The sequence below is a fragment of the Rhinolophus sinicus genome, linkage group LG04 (genome assembly GCF_036562045.2).
Source record: "Rhinolophus sinicus isolate RSC01 linkage group LG04, ASM3656204v1, whole genome shotgun sequence".
Classification (NCBI taxonomy): domain Eukaryota; kingdom Metazoa; phylum Chordata; class Mammalia; order Chiroptera; family Rhinolophidae; genus Rhinolophus; species Rhinolophus sinicus.
Window position 1 is genome coordinate 93,389,029 of NC_133754.1, and position 17,541 is coordinate 93,406,569.

Below are 17,541 nucleotides of genomic sequence, written 5' to 3' on the forward strand. Positions count from 1 at the left end.
TTCTATCCATATGGCTGTTAAGATTGGTACAGAAATGGGCACATGATTTAAGTTATTCTGATGCAATGTTGTTGATACTATTTGAAAAAGAAGCATTCTCTCTTTCTTGTGGGGCTACAAAGACATCACTGCTATAACATAGGGAAGCCTGTGTGAGAATGAAGCCAGTGAGGAAAACCACCAGAGATGGGGCATCCTATGATCCTGGTGAGCCCTGGATCCAGTTTTCCTGACCCACACCTGGTTTTCTCAGTTACACAGGCCAACAAAAAGTTTATATTTTAAAGAGTTTATGTTGACTTGTACCAAAAGTCAGAAGTACACTTGCAAGTCTTATATTGTCAAACAAAAACTATTTTTATTCATTAGATTGTCAAAATTATTAAGTTTCACAATATTCAATGTTGGCCAGGGTGTAGCAAAATATATGTCATAATACTGTTTGAAGAAATATAAATAGGTATAAATTTCTTGTGGAGGCAAACTGGTAATATTTTTTTCAATGTGCACTTGCTTTTGATCCAGTATTTCCACTTTGAGGAATTTGTAATGTGGAAAGAATGAAACACAAGGATATTTCTCACAGCATTGCTTAAAATAGCAACAAAACAAAACAAAACAAAACAACAAAAACCTTACAACAAAACAAAACAAAACAAAAAAATTCTAAATGTCCAATAAGGGAGAAGTTACATAAACAATGTTACTCACACTGCAGTATATTATGCACATAAATTTGAAAAATTTGAACAAATTCCATGCTAATGTATTCAATAAGTATTGAGTACCTACTATGCGTCAGAAATTACTCTAGACCCTAGAATAAGATAAATGAAGTTGCTATTCTCATGAAGCTTGCATTCAAGTGTAAGTGTGTGTGTGTGTGTGTGTGTGTGTGTACAGACGAAATCTAAACAAAAAGTTAGGGAAATGAGAAAATACCAGATGTAAGAGCTCTACTGACAATTAAAAAAATAATAGGACAGCAAAACTTGGTGATAGGGAAGGCATCTCACATGAAGAGCTTCTGAGCAGAGATGTGACTGACCAGAAAGAACCAGTCACATGAAATTCAGGAATAAAACAATTCAAGACAGGGAAAGAGCTAGCACAAAAAAAGAGAAAGAAAGGTCGTGTGACCAAAGCATAGCACACAAGGGTAAGAGCTTTGGAGATGAAGCGAGAAGATAGCTAGAGGCCTATTACATGGCTTTGCAGCCAAGGGTGATGAAATACATCTTGTAACAAGTGCAGTGGAAAGTCAGCGAGTGGTTTTTAAGCAGTAGAGAAATAAGATCTGAGTTAGGCTTTGCAAAGGTAACTCCAATGGTTTTGTGGAGTAATATTAAATTATCATTACTAGTACTAGGATTGAAAAAGCCATTTGCAAAAACAGCATAATATAGCATTATCAATGTTTCCCTATAAATCCTATAGTCTATATATATTTTTACTTAATTAAGCAAATGTACATTTGCTTAATATTTTAGTATATATGTATTTATATATTTAATTTTAATATATTACATTAAAATATATTAAATATAAAAATATATTACAATATTAAAATATAATATATATTACAATATATTAAAATATATTACATATATAATGTATTTTTGCTCAAATATTCAGAGAAAAATTTTTGAAGAATATACCAGGGGTACCAAAATAATGTATACACATTTAAAGAGATGTTATCTATGCTCAAGCAGTAGTTCGCCATAATCAGAAGTGTCTGGACGCTGATGATAAGTACTTTGAGCACCTCTTGTAATTGCAGAAGTCAAACGTGACTTGTTATCTTTTGTTATCGGTATATATTGACTATTATAATTAATACAGTTTTTTCCTTTCTTAAAATGTGTATACATTTTTTTGGCATCCTCTGTATATGAAACTATAATAACAGTTGCCTCTGGGGAGTGAGAATAACATATTTTTTTTTGTCTTCCCTAACTCCTTTTCACTGTTTGATCAAGAATATGGTTTATCTCATCTATGGAATTTTAGATGGCTTTTCCAATTATATGACCCAGAAATAGCTTTCAAATGTGAACATTTTAACTTTTACACATTTTAATCAATTATAGTAACTTTATATTTTAGCTAGCAAACAATAAAGACTATATATTTCTAAATATGAATTCCTGTTATCAATATTCACTTTGATTTGAAATCACCATATATCAAAACTTTACTATTTAAAACAAGTAAAATGACAACATGAGAAAAAAAAGGAGAAAGCAAGAAGGTAAGATATTCTATAGGATAACTGGTCTCTTGAATAAATCAATATCATGGAAAAAAAAAAAAGCGGGGTGGTGGTGGTTGGGAGCTATTCTAGCCTAGAAGATACTTAAGAAACATAACAATCAAATGCGATGTGTGGTTCTTCACTGAATCCTAGCTTGACCAAACCCATTTTTTACAGATGTATGGGAGATAATTGGGAAAAATTGATTATGGGCACAGCACTATATAATATTAGGGAATTACTGCAAGTTTTGTTAGGTGTGATGACAATATAGTGGTTATGTAGGAAAATGTTTATTTTGAATACTAAAGTACTTATGGGTAAAGTATGATATGTTTAATTTACCTTAAAATATTTTTGCAAAACATAAAAAGCTAAAATGTTGATAATTATAACATCTAGGTATTGGGTAAGTGGGTGTTAGTTATTGTTTATACTTTTCTTTATGTTTGAAGAAATTTTAAATAAAAATTCAAAATTAAAAACAAAAATGCAGTGTAAATACCAAGCAAAATCTTTCAAATTCACACCAAGTTCTTTTATCATAACTATATTTTTGGGTTATTCTTATAGATAAGAATGCTTTTAATTTGAAAAATTTGTGTTTCTAAAATGTGTGAAGATTTTGTTCTCTTAAATAGCTTAAATCTCCCCTTTGCAATTTTATGCACACTCTTAGCTTACTTACTATTGCCTTTCACCATCAGGTGAGCTTCTGCTAATCACTACACAATTTCCACATACATTCTTAAGAAATGGAACCTGAAGGAATGAACCATTAATAAAAGGAAGTGTTAAGATTTATATTTTGCTGGCTACAGTTGAGTGTATTCCATTTTATAGTTTTCCGTAGGGAGAATAAACACAATTAATTGTATTATGAAGAAAGATAAACCTTGAGCCAAAGTTGCATTTTGATTTGCCAAATTTATTAGCACATTCCTAGGTATGCCCGTCTGACATGGGACTGAAGTCTTTGGAGGTGTAGAATGACTCAGTGCATTCATTTTGCCACCTCTGCTCTTATCTGATATGACTGTCCATAGTGCAGGGCATTTGGGAAAGGTGGAAGGAATCCAGAAGATAAAGTAATCACTAGACTATTAAAAACAATTTTGTTTAGTATATTCTACTTACCTATTGCAGAGAAATAATAGGTGACAAATGAAAGGAAATGCAACCTATATGTCCAGTGCAATTACTTCGTCATAGAGTTATAAGGATAAAATGAGAAAATCTATATAAGATGCTTAGCACAATGCTTGGCATATAATACGTGCATGTCAAATGTTGGCTGTTGTTGTTATCATTACCCAGAATATTTCCTAAGAAAATTAGTTTTAAATATCTTAGTGAAAAGGAACCATTTTTACATAACAAAAAGGAGGTATAAGCAAAATACCTCACATTGTCATGTGTCAGTTCTATAAGCTTTCCAAGTATTAAGTAGTAGGGGGATGAGTCTATAAATTAGTTTCAACATCATTTCTATTTAATATTCTGTTTCAGCTGGAAAGAAAGGTTAATGGAAACTGCTTTTGGCCTAGTTTTGCCAAGACGATGCTACACGTTAGATGTGACACGTGGCTGGTCAAACAAAAGTGCACAGAGTAGTCTCTCTTTTCTTTTCTTTTCTATAGGTAGCACTCTCCTAAGCACATATGCTAAAAAAGCGCTCCTGTTAACTCCAGTTCCTTCTTTAACAGCTTACATTTTTCAAAGAAAAACAGGCTCTCTCCTATTTTCTTCCCTTTTGCTCTCTGTTTCTGAAAGGGTAGGATGATTTAGCCCAAATGGGAAGGAACAAGAAAGAAGATAAGGGGACACTTCGCACAAGCAGACAGAGCACAGGTTTGGGAGTTCTGTGTGAATCCCTATAGCTCTCTGTCACCCTATTATAATATGTCCCCAACAAACAACAGTGGGGATAAAAACAAACAGAAAAACATCTCACTGTTTCTTGTTACTACCACAGTGTCTGTGAATCAACTTGTTTCCTTGTCTGTACTTTTCTTGGTTTTTCCTTCCTTTCAGTTAGAAGGAAAGGAGCATAATATGCTGGATAAACTAAAAATGACTGTAAACTTTTAAGGGTATGAACCAATTCTTATTGTCTTTTTACTTCCAGTGCCTGGCACAAAGTAGGTGTGCAATTAATGCTTGTATAATGAAAGAATAAGTGAATGAATAAAATTATTACTTTAAATAAATGCAATTTGGAAATTGGTGCTCTTTTTCCCCCTTGCAAATTATGCCCTCAGCTTGGATTATTCCATGAAATTAAAATAGTATCCAAATACTGCCAATCAATACCTTGTCTTAAAATAGTACTTTTCCTTCAATATTGCATTGTAAACATGCTTAACAAAAACAATTTTCAAATTGGGTTATATGTTAAGGCAACATTCAACATATAGTATTAGGTCGGTGCAAAAGTAATTGCAGTTTTTCCAACTATTTTTAACCTTTTAAATCGCAATTACTTTTGCACCAAACTAATATTTAGAAAAACATTCAAATTTATCAGTGGTTTTTTTGAGTAGATGGTATATAATTAAATTTACACATTCACATTTTTATCTTCTAGTAAGTTTTATATCATCACCGTCAGCTATTAGTACACTTAGATTTGTCCATTCTTCGTATTTTGTTGTTAAAAGTTAAGCATTAGATAGATTATATACTAAAGTAAATAAAACTAACTTCATTTTAGATACTGTTACCATGAGAAAAAAAAAACTGTAGAAACTTGTACCATATTGCTGAATTGGGTATCCCCCACCTGACAATGTAAATTCTTGCCTATGTGTTGTCTATGTGTTTGGCAGTTATCAAGGGTGGATGGTTGAAGACTATTCACACTTCAGTGCATCCATTTGCATCATCACATTTCAAAGCCTCAAGGCATTATCACTTCCTTTTTATAAGTAGCATAATAATTTGGGAAAATGGTTATGCTTATCATCATCTGTCAGTCAACAACTCCTGTGTTAACAAAATATATTTTTTCCACTCAATGAATGGGTGTGTGTGTGTGTGTGTGTGTGTGTGTGTGTGTGTGTGATGTCTTATGCTCATGTCAATATCACTAGGACTTGACTTTGTGATGAAGCTATTTCATTTATCAGAGGGCACTGACTGGGAAGTAGGAAAATTCCATTTATGCTTTAATGACCAGAGGGTGTGCTTCCTGTCAGAGTCATGTAATCACTGTAATTTAAGAGTAAAGTTCATATGAGTGTATGTAAATAACTAAAGCATTAGCATCTATCATGTTTTAAGATAAATTTTACCTCAAGATCATATCTCCATAAGAAAAATCTGTATAAACTGGGGGAAAATATTTTTGTACCATCTGTTGGTTAAATATTGACAAGATAAGTCAATGACAGGTTGTTTCATTTGCTGTCCATCATGTCACACAATAAACGTAATCTCTAACCTGTACATGTAATAAATAAAACTTGAACCTGTGATGTCTACTCAAATGGGAGGGTCTAATAAATTTTACTGATAAAGAACTTCCAAGCTCCTGTGCTCTTTAACTGTTAATTAAGTGGACTAAGAAAAGAGTAACAATATTATAAACATAATAAAATATTTCATTCTAAATAGATATGCATCTCAAGTTTCAATAAATAACTTCAGTATTTTGATGTTTAAGATTTTGATATTTGACATTTTAAAGAGATGTAAATATTTATTGCATGAAAAAATGATGTGTTTTATTTAAAGGTATTTATTTTATGAGGACAAAATTAAATCAAATTAATATTTTACTAGATTTTTTTAACAGACCAAAGATAGTGAAACCTCAGCTGACAAATATGGAACTTTGCTTTGTAGCTACCAGTCACTGAATGCTAGTTGGGTGTCGGGCATTATACTAGATGCCTTACTTACATTAGTGCATTTCATTCTTTCAACAACTCGCTTGCATAAATACTACTGTGTTCATTTTAAAGAAGAGGAAACGAGTTCATAGAGCTTAGGAAACATGCCTAAGGTAGTACAGAACTTGTCAGAGCAACAGTTGAACAAAGCCTACATTCTTTCCATGTTCCATTTACTACCACTCGATTTTTTTTCTAACTCTCAATTTTAATACTGATACAAAAAGAAAACTGAACAGATTTGATAATTCTAGAATAAACCTTTCCTAGCATCCAGTAAAGAGAATAGGGGTCTTGTATGATCCCGACTCTACCTCTAACTACAACCATGGGAGATGATTGGCTTATCTCATCTCCAATTAACATATTGCATCCCTCAAGGATTCAACTTCCTGTGTCAATGTTACCTGAGTGCTATAGAACTGGCTGTAGGACGAGCTTGGCAAGGAAAAGAAAGTGTCTCCAGCTCGTACATTATCCTATCCATATCCTCAAAACCTGAGGAAAAGTATGTCTGGTGCAAAGTTCTTAATTTTATTTACTTTCTTGCTCATTTTTGGTTCTCGCCTGTACAGTCTTATAAAAATATTGTTATTTTTTTCAACATTCTTTTGTTACATATTAAATGCTGTTTACAAATGAAATAGACAACCACTGTTTCATCAATATTGTCAGAACGTTTTTTGGTAAGTATGTCAGATATGCATTAAAAGTTGGAATTATGGACCTAGATCAGATATGATATGGGAAGAAATATATCCAGGTGTACCTAGATGTTTAAATCCCTTATGTACTCCTCTCATTTGCCTTTGCCATGAAACCACCCAGGCTTACTCAAGAGACAGCTCCTTCCTTTGCACTGAGGGTGAATTCAGGTTTGGTGAGACTTAAGAAATTTGTAGGAGAAGGGGCTCCTTAAAAAAATGAACATAAAACCATGAACATAAAATTAGGAGCAAGGTATAAGAAGCAGCCCGTAACACTTGAGGGGTTTTGAAACTTAAGCTTCATTAGTGTTATGGTAAATTTAGCTCTGACACCATTTAATGGTCATATATTATAATTGTATATATGTAATACGCAACCTACTGCCTATTGTTTTTTTTTACCTTCATAACCATTAATATTCCTTGAGAGTCAGGACTATACTTTAAAGTCTTCCCACCTTGCAAAACTTCTTTTATGTAGCAGCTATATGTATACAAAACTGAAATTTATTTGCCATTCTTTAGATTATAGAAATCATAAAGAAGAACGTCTCAGATACATTGCATTTGACATTTTATATAATAGAGAGTTTTTGCTGTTCACGAAGCCCACTTTCTTTAGGGAACAGGAATCCAAATTTCCTCTGTCCAGCTATCACCCCACCATTCTTAGACAGGGGTCTTGCATGATCCTGACTCTACCTCTAGCTCCACCCACAGGAAATGACTGGCTTATCTCATCTCCAATGAACATATTCCATCCTCTTAAGCAGCACCAATGACACATGAGGAGACATTTTCTGGGATTTCTGGGAAAGAAAGGTTTCTTGTCTTCCATGAGAGCTACTTGGTAAGATGCTCTCTCTTCCTTTGAGTAGTATGAGGTGTCTGGAACTGTTACAGCCCTTTTGCTAATAAAGGGAGTGCTTGCAGCTACTAGAGGCCATCCAGTAGAGGGTGAGTATAAAGCCCACAGTGGGGAAGGCAGAGCAGACCAATGGAAAAAAAATCCAGGTCATAGGTGGCATTGTCAGCATCACTGGAGAAAATCTTACTGAAAACAAAACCTTCCTCTGAATTTTTCAGTTATAAGAACCAATAAAAACTAATAACATTCATTTATTTTTCAAGGTAACTTGAACTGGGTTGTCTGAAGCTGTCATTCAAAAGTCCTAACTGATACAACATAGAATTTCATGAAGCCAGTGTTATGTGGAAGTATAAAAAAAGAAAGATAAAATTTCAAATTTTTTACGATACTTCATAGCATCTTAATTTTTTGATACAGTAAGGAGTATAAAAATTATTTGTTTACTGAAACACATTCTAGAATTATTGACTGCTAGGTGTCATTACTTGGAGCCTAATCATTGTTTAGGAACAACTTCTCTTGTTGTTAGCGACCCTGTAGGATGTTTCTGGTTAATAATATCATTCAACTATTCCAATTCTTCCTTGATCTTTTAAAGAGTAACAAACTCTCTATTAAAATTTTCATTTGTATTATTAATTATATGTACAAGAATTTCATGTGCTTCTTAGCGGTCATCTCTTCACTGAAAAAAAAATTGCATCAATTAGTTGTTTTTCCATCTAATTATATTATTATACTTCAAATGTCATTTTCCCATTAGGCGTATAATATGATATATTTTCATACATTAAAATCTTGTTTATTAATGATTTTTATACAGGATAGTCTTGGGTTTCTAGCCCATTTGTAAGAAGTTCTTATTAAGAAATTCAATGAAGCATGGGAACAATGCAAGAGTAATTTATTAACATATCAAGAGGCTTTAATTTGCTAACATTTTCCTATCATGTTATTCTGACAGAATATAAAGAACAAATTGCTAAAGCATGGAACCTGGTAGAGCTGGAAGAAAAAGCTATCTATCTTTTAAGAGCTCATGGGTTCAAATGTTCACAGCATGAAGGACGCCATGCTGCTTCCAAGTACGGTTAGTATTCAAGTTGCCTAATTTATGTAGGCTCAGTCTGTTTACTTCTTCTACCTATTTAGCTCCATATAAAATTAGGAGAGCACATGTTAGTCACAAAGGGAGAAGTTATGCCAAAAGGAACATATATTAAACAGATAAGCTGTAAAAATTTGAAGAATATTTATATATTCTAGTTACTGTAGAAACAGTGACTTGCTCATTTATCTCATCTTTTCTACATAGACTACAAATTATTAACAAATATTATATCATATATCTTCTGTAATCCATGTCATAACGACAGCCACATTTTCTTTGGTTAGGATAATGTTTCAAGAACATTTGAGTCCAACATCTCAGAGTAGCTGAACATGCACTCTAATTTGGTACAGTCCCCATTAAACCTATTGTCATAAATGCTGGCCTCACAGACTTCTGGTAACCATCTAAGTTTTCATCTTACCTGCAGACGGAACTCTTTCTAAGAAGGCTGTGACTACATCTGTTTTAGTACCTCCTCTACGCCCTTCCACCCAGCACAGCACTTGACATACAGCAAGCATCTGATAAATATTTGTTGACTGAATTACTGAAAGAATGAATAAATAAATGGAGGAAAGGAAGGCACCTTGGTCTATGAGCTTCCTTTCACCACGATATCCCAGTTGATTTCAAAGAAAAAGGATGTCCTTCCCTGTTGTAAAAATAATCTAAAATAGCCACAGTAGTGGTCAGGTTATGAGGTTTTACTATTATGTATCGTGTTACTTGAGAACCTACTTTAAATTTTTTATTATGTATGAGTTTCATAGTACGTGTTACATACTGGTCATTCAATTAATGTTAAATAAAACACACGCAGATAAGATTCTGTTTAAAGAATGAGTCTGACAGTTTTTATCCTCACATTGATGAGTTAGTTTGGTTTTGTTTTACACTCAAAGGTTACACCTCAATCCTGGAAAGTCATGTCAAAAATGCATATCATTCAAACATTTTAATTCCAATATGGAAGTAACGACATATATTCATCATCACTATTTGAAAGACAATTCAAAGTACATGGCCTATATCAATGATTTAGTGCATTACGTTCTTCACGCATTCAGTGTTAGTTACTGCTGATACGCCAGGCACTATTCTAAGTTCTTTCACTTACTACTGTCAAATCTTCACAACAACCCTATTGTTATTTTCCCCATTACCCAGGTGAAGAAACTGAGGCAAAGAGAAATTCAATAACCTTGTCTAAGGCACAAAGCTAGTAAATGGCAAAATTAGGATTTGAAACCAGGCAGTCTGGCTCCAGAGTTCTTGTTCCTAACCACTGTTTATTGCCTCTCATGCAGTTCTCTCTATATAATATAGTACCTTATTATTTAATTTTGCAGAGAATGATTTTATTATTCACATAATCTATAACCTGATTTGCTCCTGGAGGACAGATCCCATGAATTACAATGTTTCTATCTACCCGAGTCTGAATAATTACTTATACACGGTAAATAAAGATTTTTGTTCAGTTCAACTACACTGGAAAAATTACTATATTTGCAGCCAAATTGGAATTCAATTGCTTGTATATTTTTTTTTTACTGGCTGTGTGACTCTCAGGAAGATGTCGGCTAACTGATCACTTAGGTCCCTTTACTACCTATAATATCAGAACTAAAATTAGCCATGAGCTAGCAACTCAGGTTTGATAAGAGATACCAATAAACAGAAGCAGTAGAGAGTGAGGGACAGATAAGGACATGTGAAAATTAGTACGCCGGCTTCCAAAACAGGCTAAGAAATATGCCATGTGTAATAATAATAGCTAATATTCATGAAGTGCCTTCATGTGCCAAGTACTATGTTATATTAAATGCACACTTCATTTGATCTGTACAGCTGCATGAGGTATGATAGTATTATTATTCTCATATGGGGAACCTGAGGCTAAGGGAAAGTGGTTTCAGCTCCCATAGCTACTAAGCAGTGGAACACAGAGCTTCAATTTAGGTCGATCTAGTTTTCAAAGGCAAGAAAAGAGGCAAGAGAGGGTGTGCTGAGTTCAAAACCACCTGTGGGGTTAATTTCAAATTGGTTGTGATGCATATTTCCCTGACTCACGGGGCTCGTTCTCCCCTTGTCCAGGAGCTCCCCAACCCTCCCCGCACCAGAACCAAATGTATACACATATGCCTTTCTACCTACTGTGGAATGCTGAACCATACAACAAAATGACAGAAAAGAAAATTCAGAGTGAACGAGCGGAGACTTAGCATGGCGAAAGTGTATAAACCTTAGGGACTGGCTCTGAGATTATCTTAGTCTATAGAGAAACTTTTTAGGTTCAGTTGCTAGTTCTTCACTGTATTTCAGAGTTTAGTATCCCACATAAATCTCCTCTGGACAAATGAGGTGAACTAACCCAAACTTTGCTTTTTATTCTTATCCCCCATTATGTATTTTTTTCTTCCCAGTATCAGAGACAAATCTTCTTTTGTACCTTACCAGACCCTTGATAAATTATTGTGCCTTATTTCTTTTCACTATTAAGCTCCCCTACAACGTGTGCGTGTATGCGTGTGTGTATGTATGCGTGTGTGTGTTTATGTATGTATGTATTATGGTGAAGATAACGTGTCTTATTACCTTAGATATATCACAGAAATGATTTGCTCTTGTATTTTATACTATTTTCAGGTTTCTTACCTTGACCTTTAAAACAAAGGATATCTGAGCAACTTCACCCTACATCTTTTCTTTCCCAAATACCCATTTCATTTTGCCTATACTAATACTAATTTATCTTGTAGCTTAATTCCTGTGCTAGGAATTGATGAGATTTAGACTCTGACTACAAAAGGAGATGACAACCAGGTTAACTTTCATATAAACATTAATTTTACACACACACACACGGGTAGAAATGCTTTTAGAATATGAAGAGAATTGAAGAAATATGAAGAAAACACATAGAAATATATTTAAAAGTTACCTTTGATAGATCCCTGAAGTTTCCTGGAAGAGTCAAGTCCAATTCTTCTGATTCATAGTTTGTTAATACCCATGGAAACACGGGGTATTGGTTCAGATCATTATATGTCCGTCCTAGCAAAGAAAAAGAGAAATGATAATCTGTATACACCAACTGCATATGAAATTGTTCCTGTTCTTATAATGATAAGGCAACTATTGAATTTCAGAAGAAAAGCAGCTCTTTTGTTCATTGAACTACACATTTGTTTAATCAAAAGCACTCATAACAACGTGTTTCAAGTGAATTCACTCAATACTAATTAATGTGTAACTACCATTATTTTTTCCAATATAAACTTGTAGTTAAGACCGCTAACTTTTTGTCATTATTGATTTCTCTTCCTGGGCTACACCACGTTTCTCAGACTCCCTTACCACCATGTTTCCCTGAAAATAAGACCTAGCCGGACAATCAGCTCTAATGTGTCTTTTGGAGCAAACATTAATATAAGACCCAGTATTATATTATACCCAGTATTAGATTATATTTTATTATATTATATTATACCCGGTCATAAGACTGGGTCTTATATTGATTTTTGCTCCAAAAGAGGCATGCGAGCTGATTGTCTGGCTAGGTCTTATTTTGGGGGAACACGGCAGTAGCCATGGACATGGGAATTAGGTCTAATCTATAGAATGTGAGCAGAGCTGATGTGTGCCACTTCCCGGCTTGGCCCACTGCAGCTTGCCACACAGGTGCCTCCATGTTCCATCTCTCTTCTGCTGCTATGATGAAGATAATACTGCCACCGTGGAAGCAGAGCCTTGTTGGCCAGGGACCCTGAAAGTGATCATGGAGGAGGTCACCCTGCTGACCTGCACACCTGCAGGTTATGTGATGGTATTCTACTATAATGAGTATGTGTGTATCTAGAAATTATATTGCCAGTATACAGGATATTATATTGAGGTTATATCAGTAATTGATGTAGAGAATTTGCAAGTTAACAGAAGTACTCTGAAGCCAGTATGAAAAAGTACATTATTTTCACATACATTATTGTCACATACATTATTTTCACTACTTTAAGTTCATGAACATTCTTTTTGCATTATGTTATTTCACTTTAGTGAAGAGCTGCTGGACCTTAGGTTGAATTGGCTGGGTTTTGTGTGTGTGTGTGTTTGATAGACTAACTTAAATATTTCAGGTAGGATGCTGAAGTATAGTGGGAATGTGGAAAGTTCAGGGAGAGCAGAGCACTGGCTCACCCTCATAAACTGGTATTAAAAGAACACATAATCAGATGAAATTAAGAGAATCAGTATTAGAGAAACAGAGTCCAAAGAAAACTTTTGTTGGATAAGATTATGTTTTGTAAAAATGTATTATGATCCAATCATGGGTAACTTTCTAAATTTCCATTCAAATTCAGACAAAATAGCTATTTCCCTTGTATTCAGTGAATGGATTTCATCTAGTATGCCTTGGTGCACACCCCACATACAGTACAACAGTAACACAGAGATGCATACAGTAACTGGTTCATCATCAAGAGTTGACATTAAATGATACCCACTCTTATAGCAGCTGGTAAATGTGACTGTGAAATAGGAAAAACAAGTCACAGTCTGAGGAAGAACTAAATCTGCTAATGATTATAAGCATCAAATCAATTAATTCATTTAGTAAACATTTATTGGGTGACTGTTTAGTATATTAATCTCTGCATTTGACAGAAATACCCCATATTGTTTTAATTGTGTAAATTTATATGGGTGTATATTATATATGTAGATAATTGACAGAAAGCAGAGCGTTGCTTCCACTTTACATTTCCTGGAATGAGGTGAGAGTAAGGTTAGGGTTTCCCCTTTGTTCTCCCACCACAGCGCTCACACAGACGTGTGTTGGCGCTAATACGCACCACTGCCAACTTGTCCGCCTCTCCACTAGTCTGTGTGTAAACTCATGAATGTAGGGGTCTGTGTCTGTGTGTGTGTGTGTGTGTGTGTGTGTGTTTAATCTCTGTGTATTGGCACATACTGCTTACCCAATAAATGTTTGTTAAAGGAATGAATACATATGTGATAAAAATGGATAAAAATGAGCCAAAATTTAAAAGATGAAGAAGCATAAGCCAAGTAAAGAAGGAAAGCTACAGGATAGTCTTTTGGAGGATGAGGACTGTGAAGGCAGAGAATATATATGTGAGAACGGCACTGTATGTGCACAGTAAAGAAGAAGGAAATGTCTGCAGCTAGACAGTTCAGCCAATGGGTGCATCTGCTTTATGTTTATAAGTCTATTATGAAAAATAATACTAATGAGAATAAACAAGAATTTGGAGCCTTTATTAAAGTCTTTTGTATGTGAAACATTCTGCTAAAGCAGTATCATTGTAAAATACAAACTGTAAAATTCTCAAACTTTAAACTTATCAGTGATAGCTCATATATATATGTTAACCTAGGACAATGGGTTACTCTCCGTTTTTCCTACCGTGTTTCCCTGAAAATAAGACCAGGTCTTATATTAATTTTACTCCAAAAGATGCATTAGGGCTTATGTTCAGGAGATGTCATCCTGAAAAATCATGCTAGGGCTTACCTTCCGGTTAGGTCATATTTTCAGGGAAACACGATTATACATGTGTATTTACGGAGACTGGATAGGCAGAGCTATTTCTGGGATTCTAACTGGGCCCATGGTATACTTAGTGATCCACCAACTTCTGCAGTAGTGTTCTACTTAAAAACCTGTAGATTTTAATGAAAAACAGGTTTCCCAGTATATAAGTGTATTTTTATAGAATAGTGATATGATTTATATAACATATGTTTATATTACTTATATAAATCAGTGAATAGCTGAAAATTAGATACCATAATTGTTTTCAAATTTTTGATGAAGTTTTATATACTAATGAAAAAACTGTCAAGATAAAATAAATAAAAAGCCAATTTATATCAGCTCAGTACTTACATGTATCATGTAAATACAAATAGCATAAAAGTAAAGGTCATATTTGAAGATACTAACCTGTTAACATTTTTGGAAAAAAAAAATGAAGAAAAGAAAGCATCATCTTTAAAATACAATACAAACTGATTGATCCCAATAGTCACAGTGAATAGCAGCTGATGTGTCCTATGTATATATTTTTTGAGATCAATGCTTTTTGGGTTTTTTTTTTTAATGTTAGTTTCCTTAGCATTTATTTTCAAAGAACCTTCCAAATATTATTAAAAGTGAATTAGAAAAAGTATAGGAGAAAAAAAATATATATAGATGTCCTATATTTTTTTGTAATTCACTTTTAGTAATCTTTGGAAGGTTCTTTGAAAATAAATGCTAAGGAAAATTGAGTAATTTTTAAATTACTGAAGCTTATAGCACCTTATTAATTCTAATAGATACAATACAGTTAATAAATGAATGTAGTTACACAGTTACATTAAAACATTTTTTAAATAAAAATTCTCCCCTAAAAGCCTTGTAACATGGACAGTCAATATATATTTTTGATTTGAATAAAGAATGCACTATGTATTTAAAATCACATGGGCAAAAAAGAATGATTAAATGGTATCTCAGACTTTGCATTCATAAGTTTTAGCCATGATTTAGCTTTATCACTTTAATTATTTTGCTCAGCACCTTTGTGAAATGAAAACAAATACCGTTTACTAAATTAACCAAAAAAGTGAAATATTTCCAAAGTAATACCCATTAGGTTTTGGCACATCTAGGTACTTATTTATCAATTGTTCTGTTTTTAATTTTTTTTAGGATCATTGAAATTTAGTAAATAGCCTTTTGCTATAACTGGTAGGGTTTTTTTCCTTTTCCAGCAGTAGTAAGTGCAGAATTTTCTTTTCTTTTCTTTTCTTTTTTTTTTAATGAACTACTCTTATAAGGTTTTATCTTCAACGATGAATATTAAATATTGCAAGCCTATGACACTAATCTACTCAAACAATAAAAGTGAAGCACAGTAAATGAGATCTCAGAAACACTGGATATGTTTCTTCACCAAAAAAAAAAAAACTTTTTAATTAAACCATCCAATTTAATGTTTTTATATGGCACTTTAGTTTTGAAGGTAAAGTGATCTAGAGACAGCTGACAAAAAAATTATAACTGCAATTCCTTGGTGAAAATGTTAATGACAGCAAAATATTGTTTAATTAGATGATTGCAGCATCTGGATTAACACTCTTTAAGAGCGATGTTCCTGTGCTTGTCTGCTTCTTCACACTTTACAGACATTTTGTCATCTCTAGGTCATTAGGAAAGAATTTTTAATGATTTTTCTAGAAGCAAGCAGTTCAAGTTACATCTAATTAGATGACAATAATAAGCCCAGCACATGCAGTAGCTAAATATATACATAATTAACCAGGGAGGGCTTGTACATCACAGAGTAAAAAAGTGGAAAATGCTAAACAGGAGAAAAAGGTTGGGGTTGGGGAAGTTGTGCTGAATTCATTAGCTGATCATATGAAAAACAACTCAAAAACCTTTCAAAAAAATTCTCAAACCTAACGGGCTCATTGACACAAAGCTATGTTAGCAATCACTTTGTTTTTGTTTTTTTTTTTAAATGCAAGAACGCCAGATTTTAACATCTTGTTCATAGTATTATCTAATAAAGTATAAAATGGGGCGTAGGTTGTATCTTTCAGAGCACACTGAACAAAAATCAGGTCAACTCTAGGAATTAGAGGTTGAAATCACATTTTTGTTGAACTCTGAGCCTCATTAAAATTCACCTATATAATCTTCCATAACTTAATGTTCTTTGAAAATTAAAAAAAAAATCCACATGTGTTACGAAATAGCTAAATTACACAACAGCCCTAAGTTAGACTTTCATGCAGTTTTAAAAATTATGCCTTCAAAGAATATTTAATTAATGGAATAGAAAGGTAGGATCTGAACGTGTATGTGTAGCAGGTTCCCAATGATATGCCACACACAGAAAAAGAAAAAGAGAAAAACCATAAAAATTTTGATTTTTTAGTTATAATTTTCCAAATTTCTAATTTTCTATAATGAGTAATTGTTAAATTTATAAATGGAATAAAGTAAAGGCAATGAAAACACTTAAGGGTTTTAGGGTGTCTTTTAAAAACAGTATGTTTTCTGAACATTTGACAAACCTCTTTTACTACGTAAACTATCTTTACAAAATTTACATACACATAGTAAAATGTGTGTTTATTTCTATGCAATTATGTATGCATGCATATATCACGTGAGGGTCTAAAAAATCTAATAATGCATTAATACTCAGACACTGCTACCATTTGCTTTATAGAATCTTATTTTTAAAAGCATCTAGAAAGAAGGAAAGCAAAATTGGCCAAATATGACAGACCTCAAAAAATGAAGAGCAAAGAATGGGTCATAAAATGTACTTTGTATTTCATGTTAAAATAATAGTTTAGAGACAGGAGATAAATCTGAGAGTGTAAGAGAGTAAATAGTCTTCCAATAGAAAAATGTACATTTATTACATCACATTGACCTGTATTTTTTACAATGTGAAGCCGGAAAAGATTGTTTCAGCTTCTCAGTCAGATTCTAATTCTGTAACTCTTCGCTTTAATCCAGGAAATTTAAAGAATGCCTCATCCAGCAATTCTAGTGACTTCACATAACAGATCACACAACCACGCAAATACTTAAAAGGCATAAATATTAAATCAGTTCAACTGATGGGTATTTACTGAGCAAAACTTTTTTTTGTGTGTGTGTGACTTCA

General features: G+C 33.3%; 1 protein-coding gene across 8 annotated transcripts in view; it reads right to left on the reverse strand.

Moving 5' to 3' along the window:
* NBEA (neurobeachin) overlaps window positions 1-17,541 on the reverse strand; it is a 661,793-nt gene that overhangs the window by 92,679 nt on the left and 551,573 nt on the right. For all 8 annotated transcript variants that reach the window (XM_074330026.1, XM_074330024.1, XM_074330023.1 and 5 more), the window contains one exon: window positions 11,787-11,899. In XM_074330026.1, the coding sequence (XP_074186127.1) occupies window positions 11,787-11,899 (113 nt within the window). The remainder of the gene's footprint in view (window positions 1-11,786; window positions 11,900-17,541) is intronic.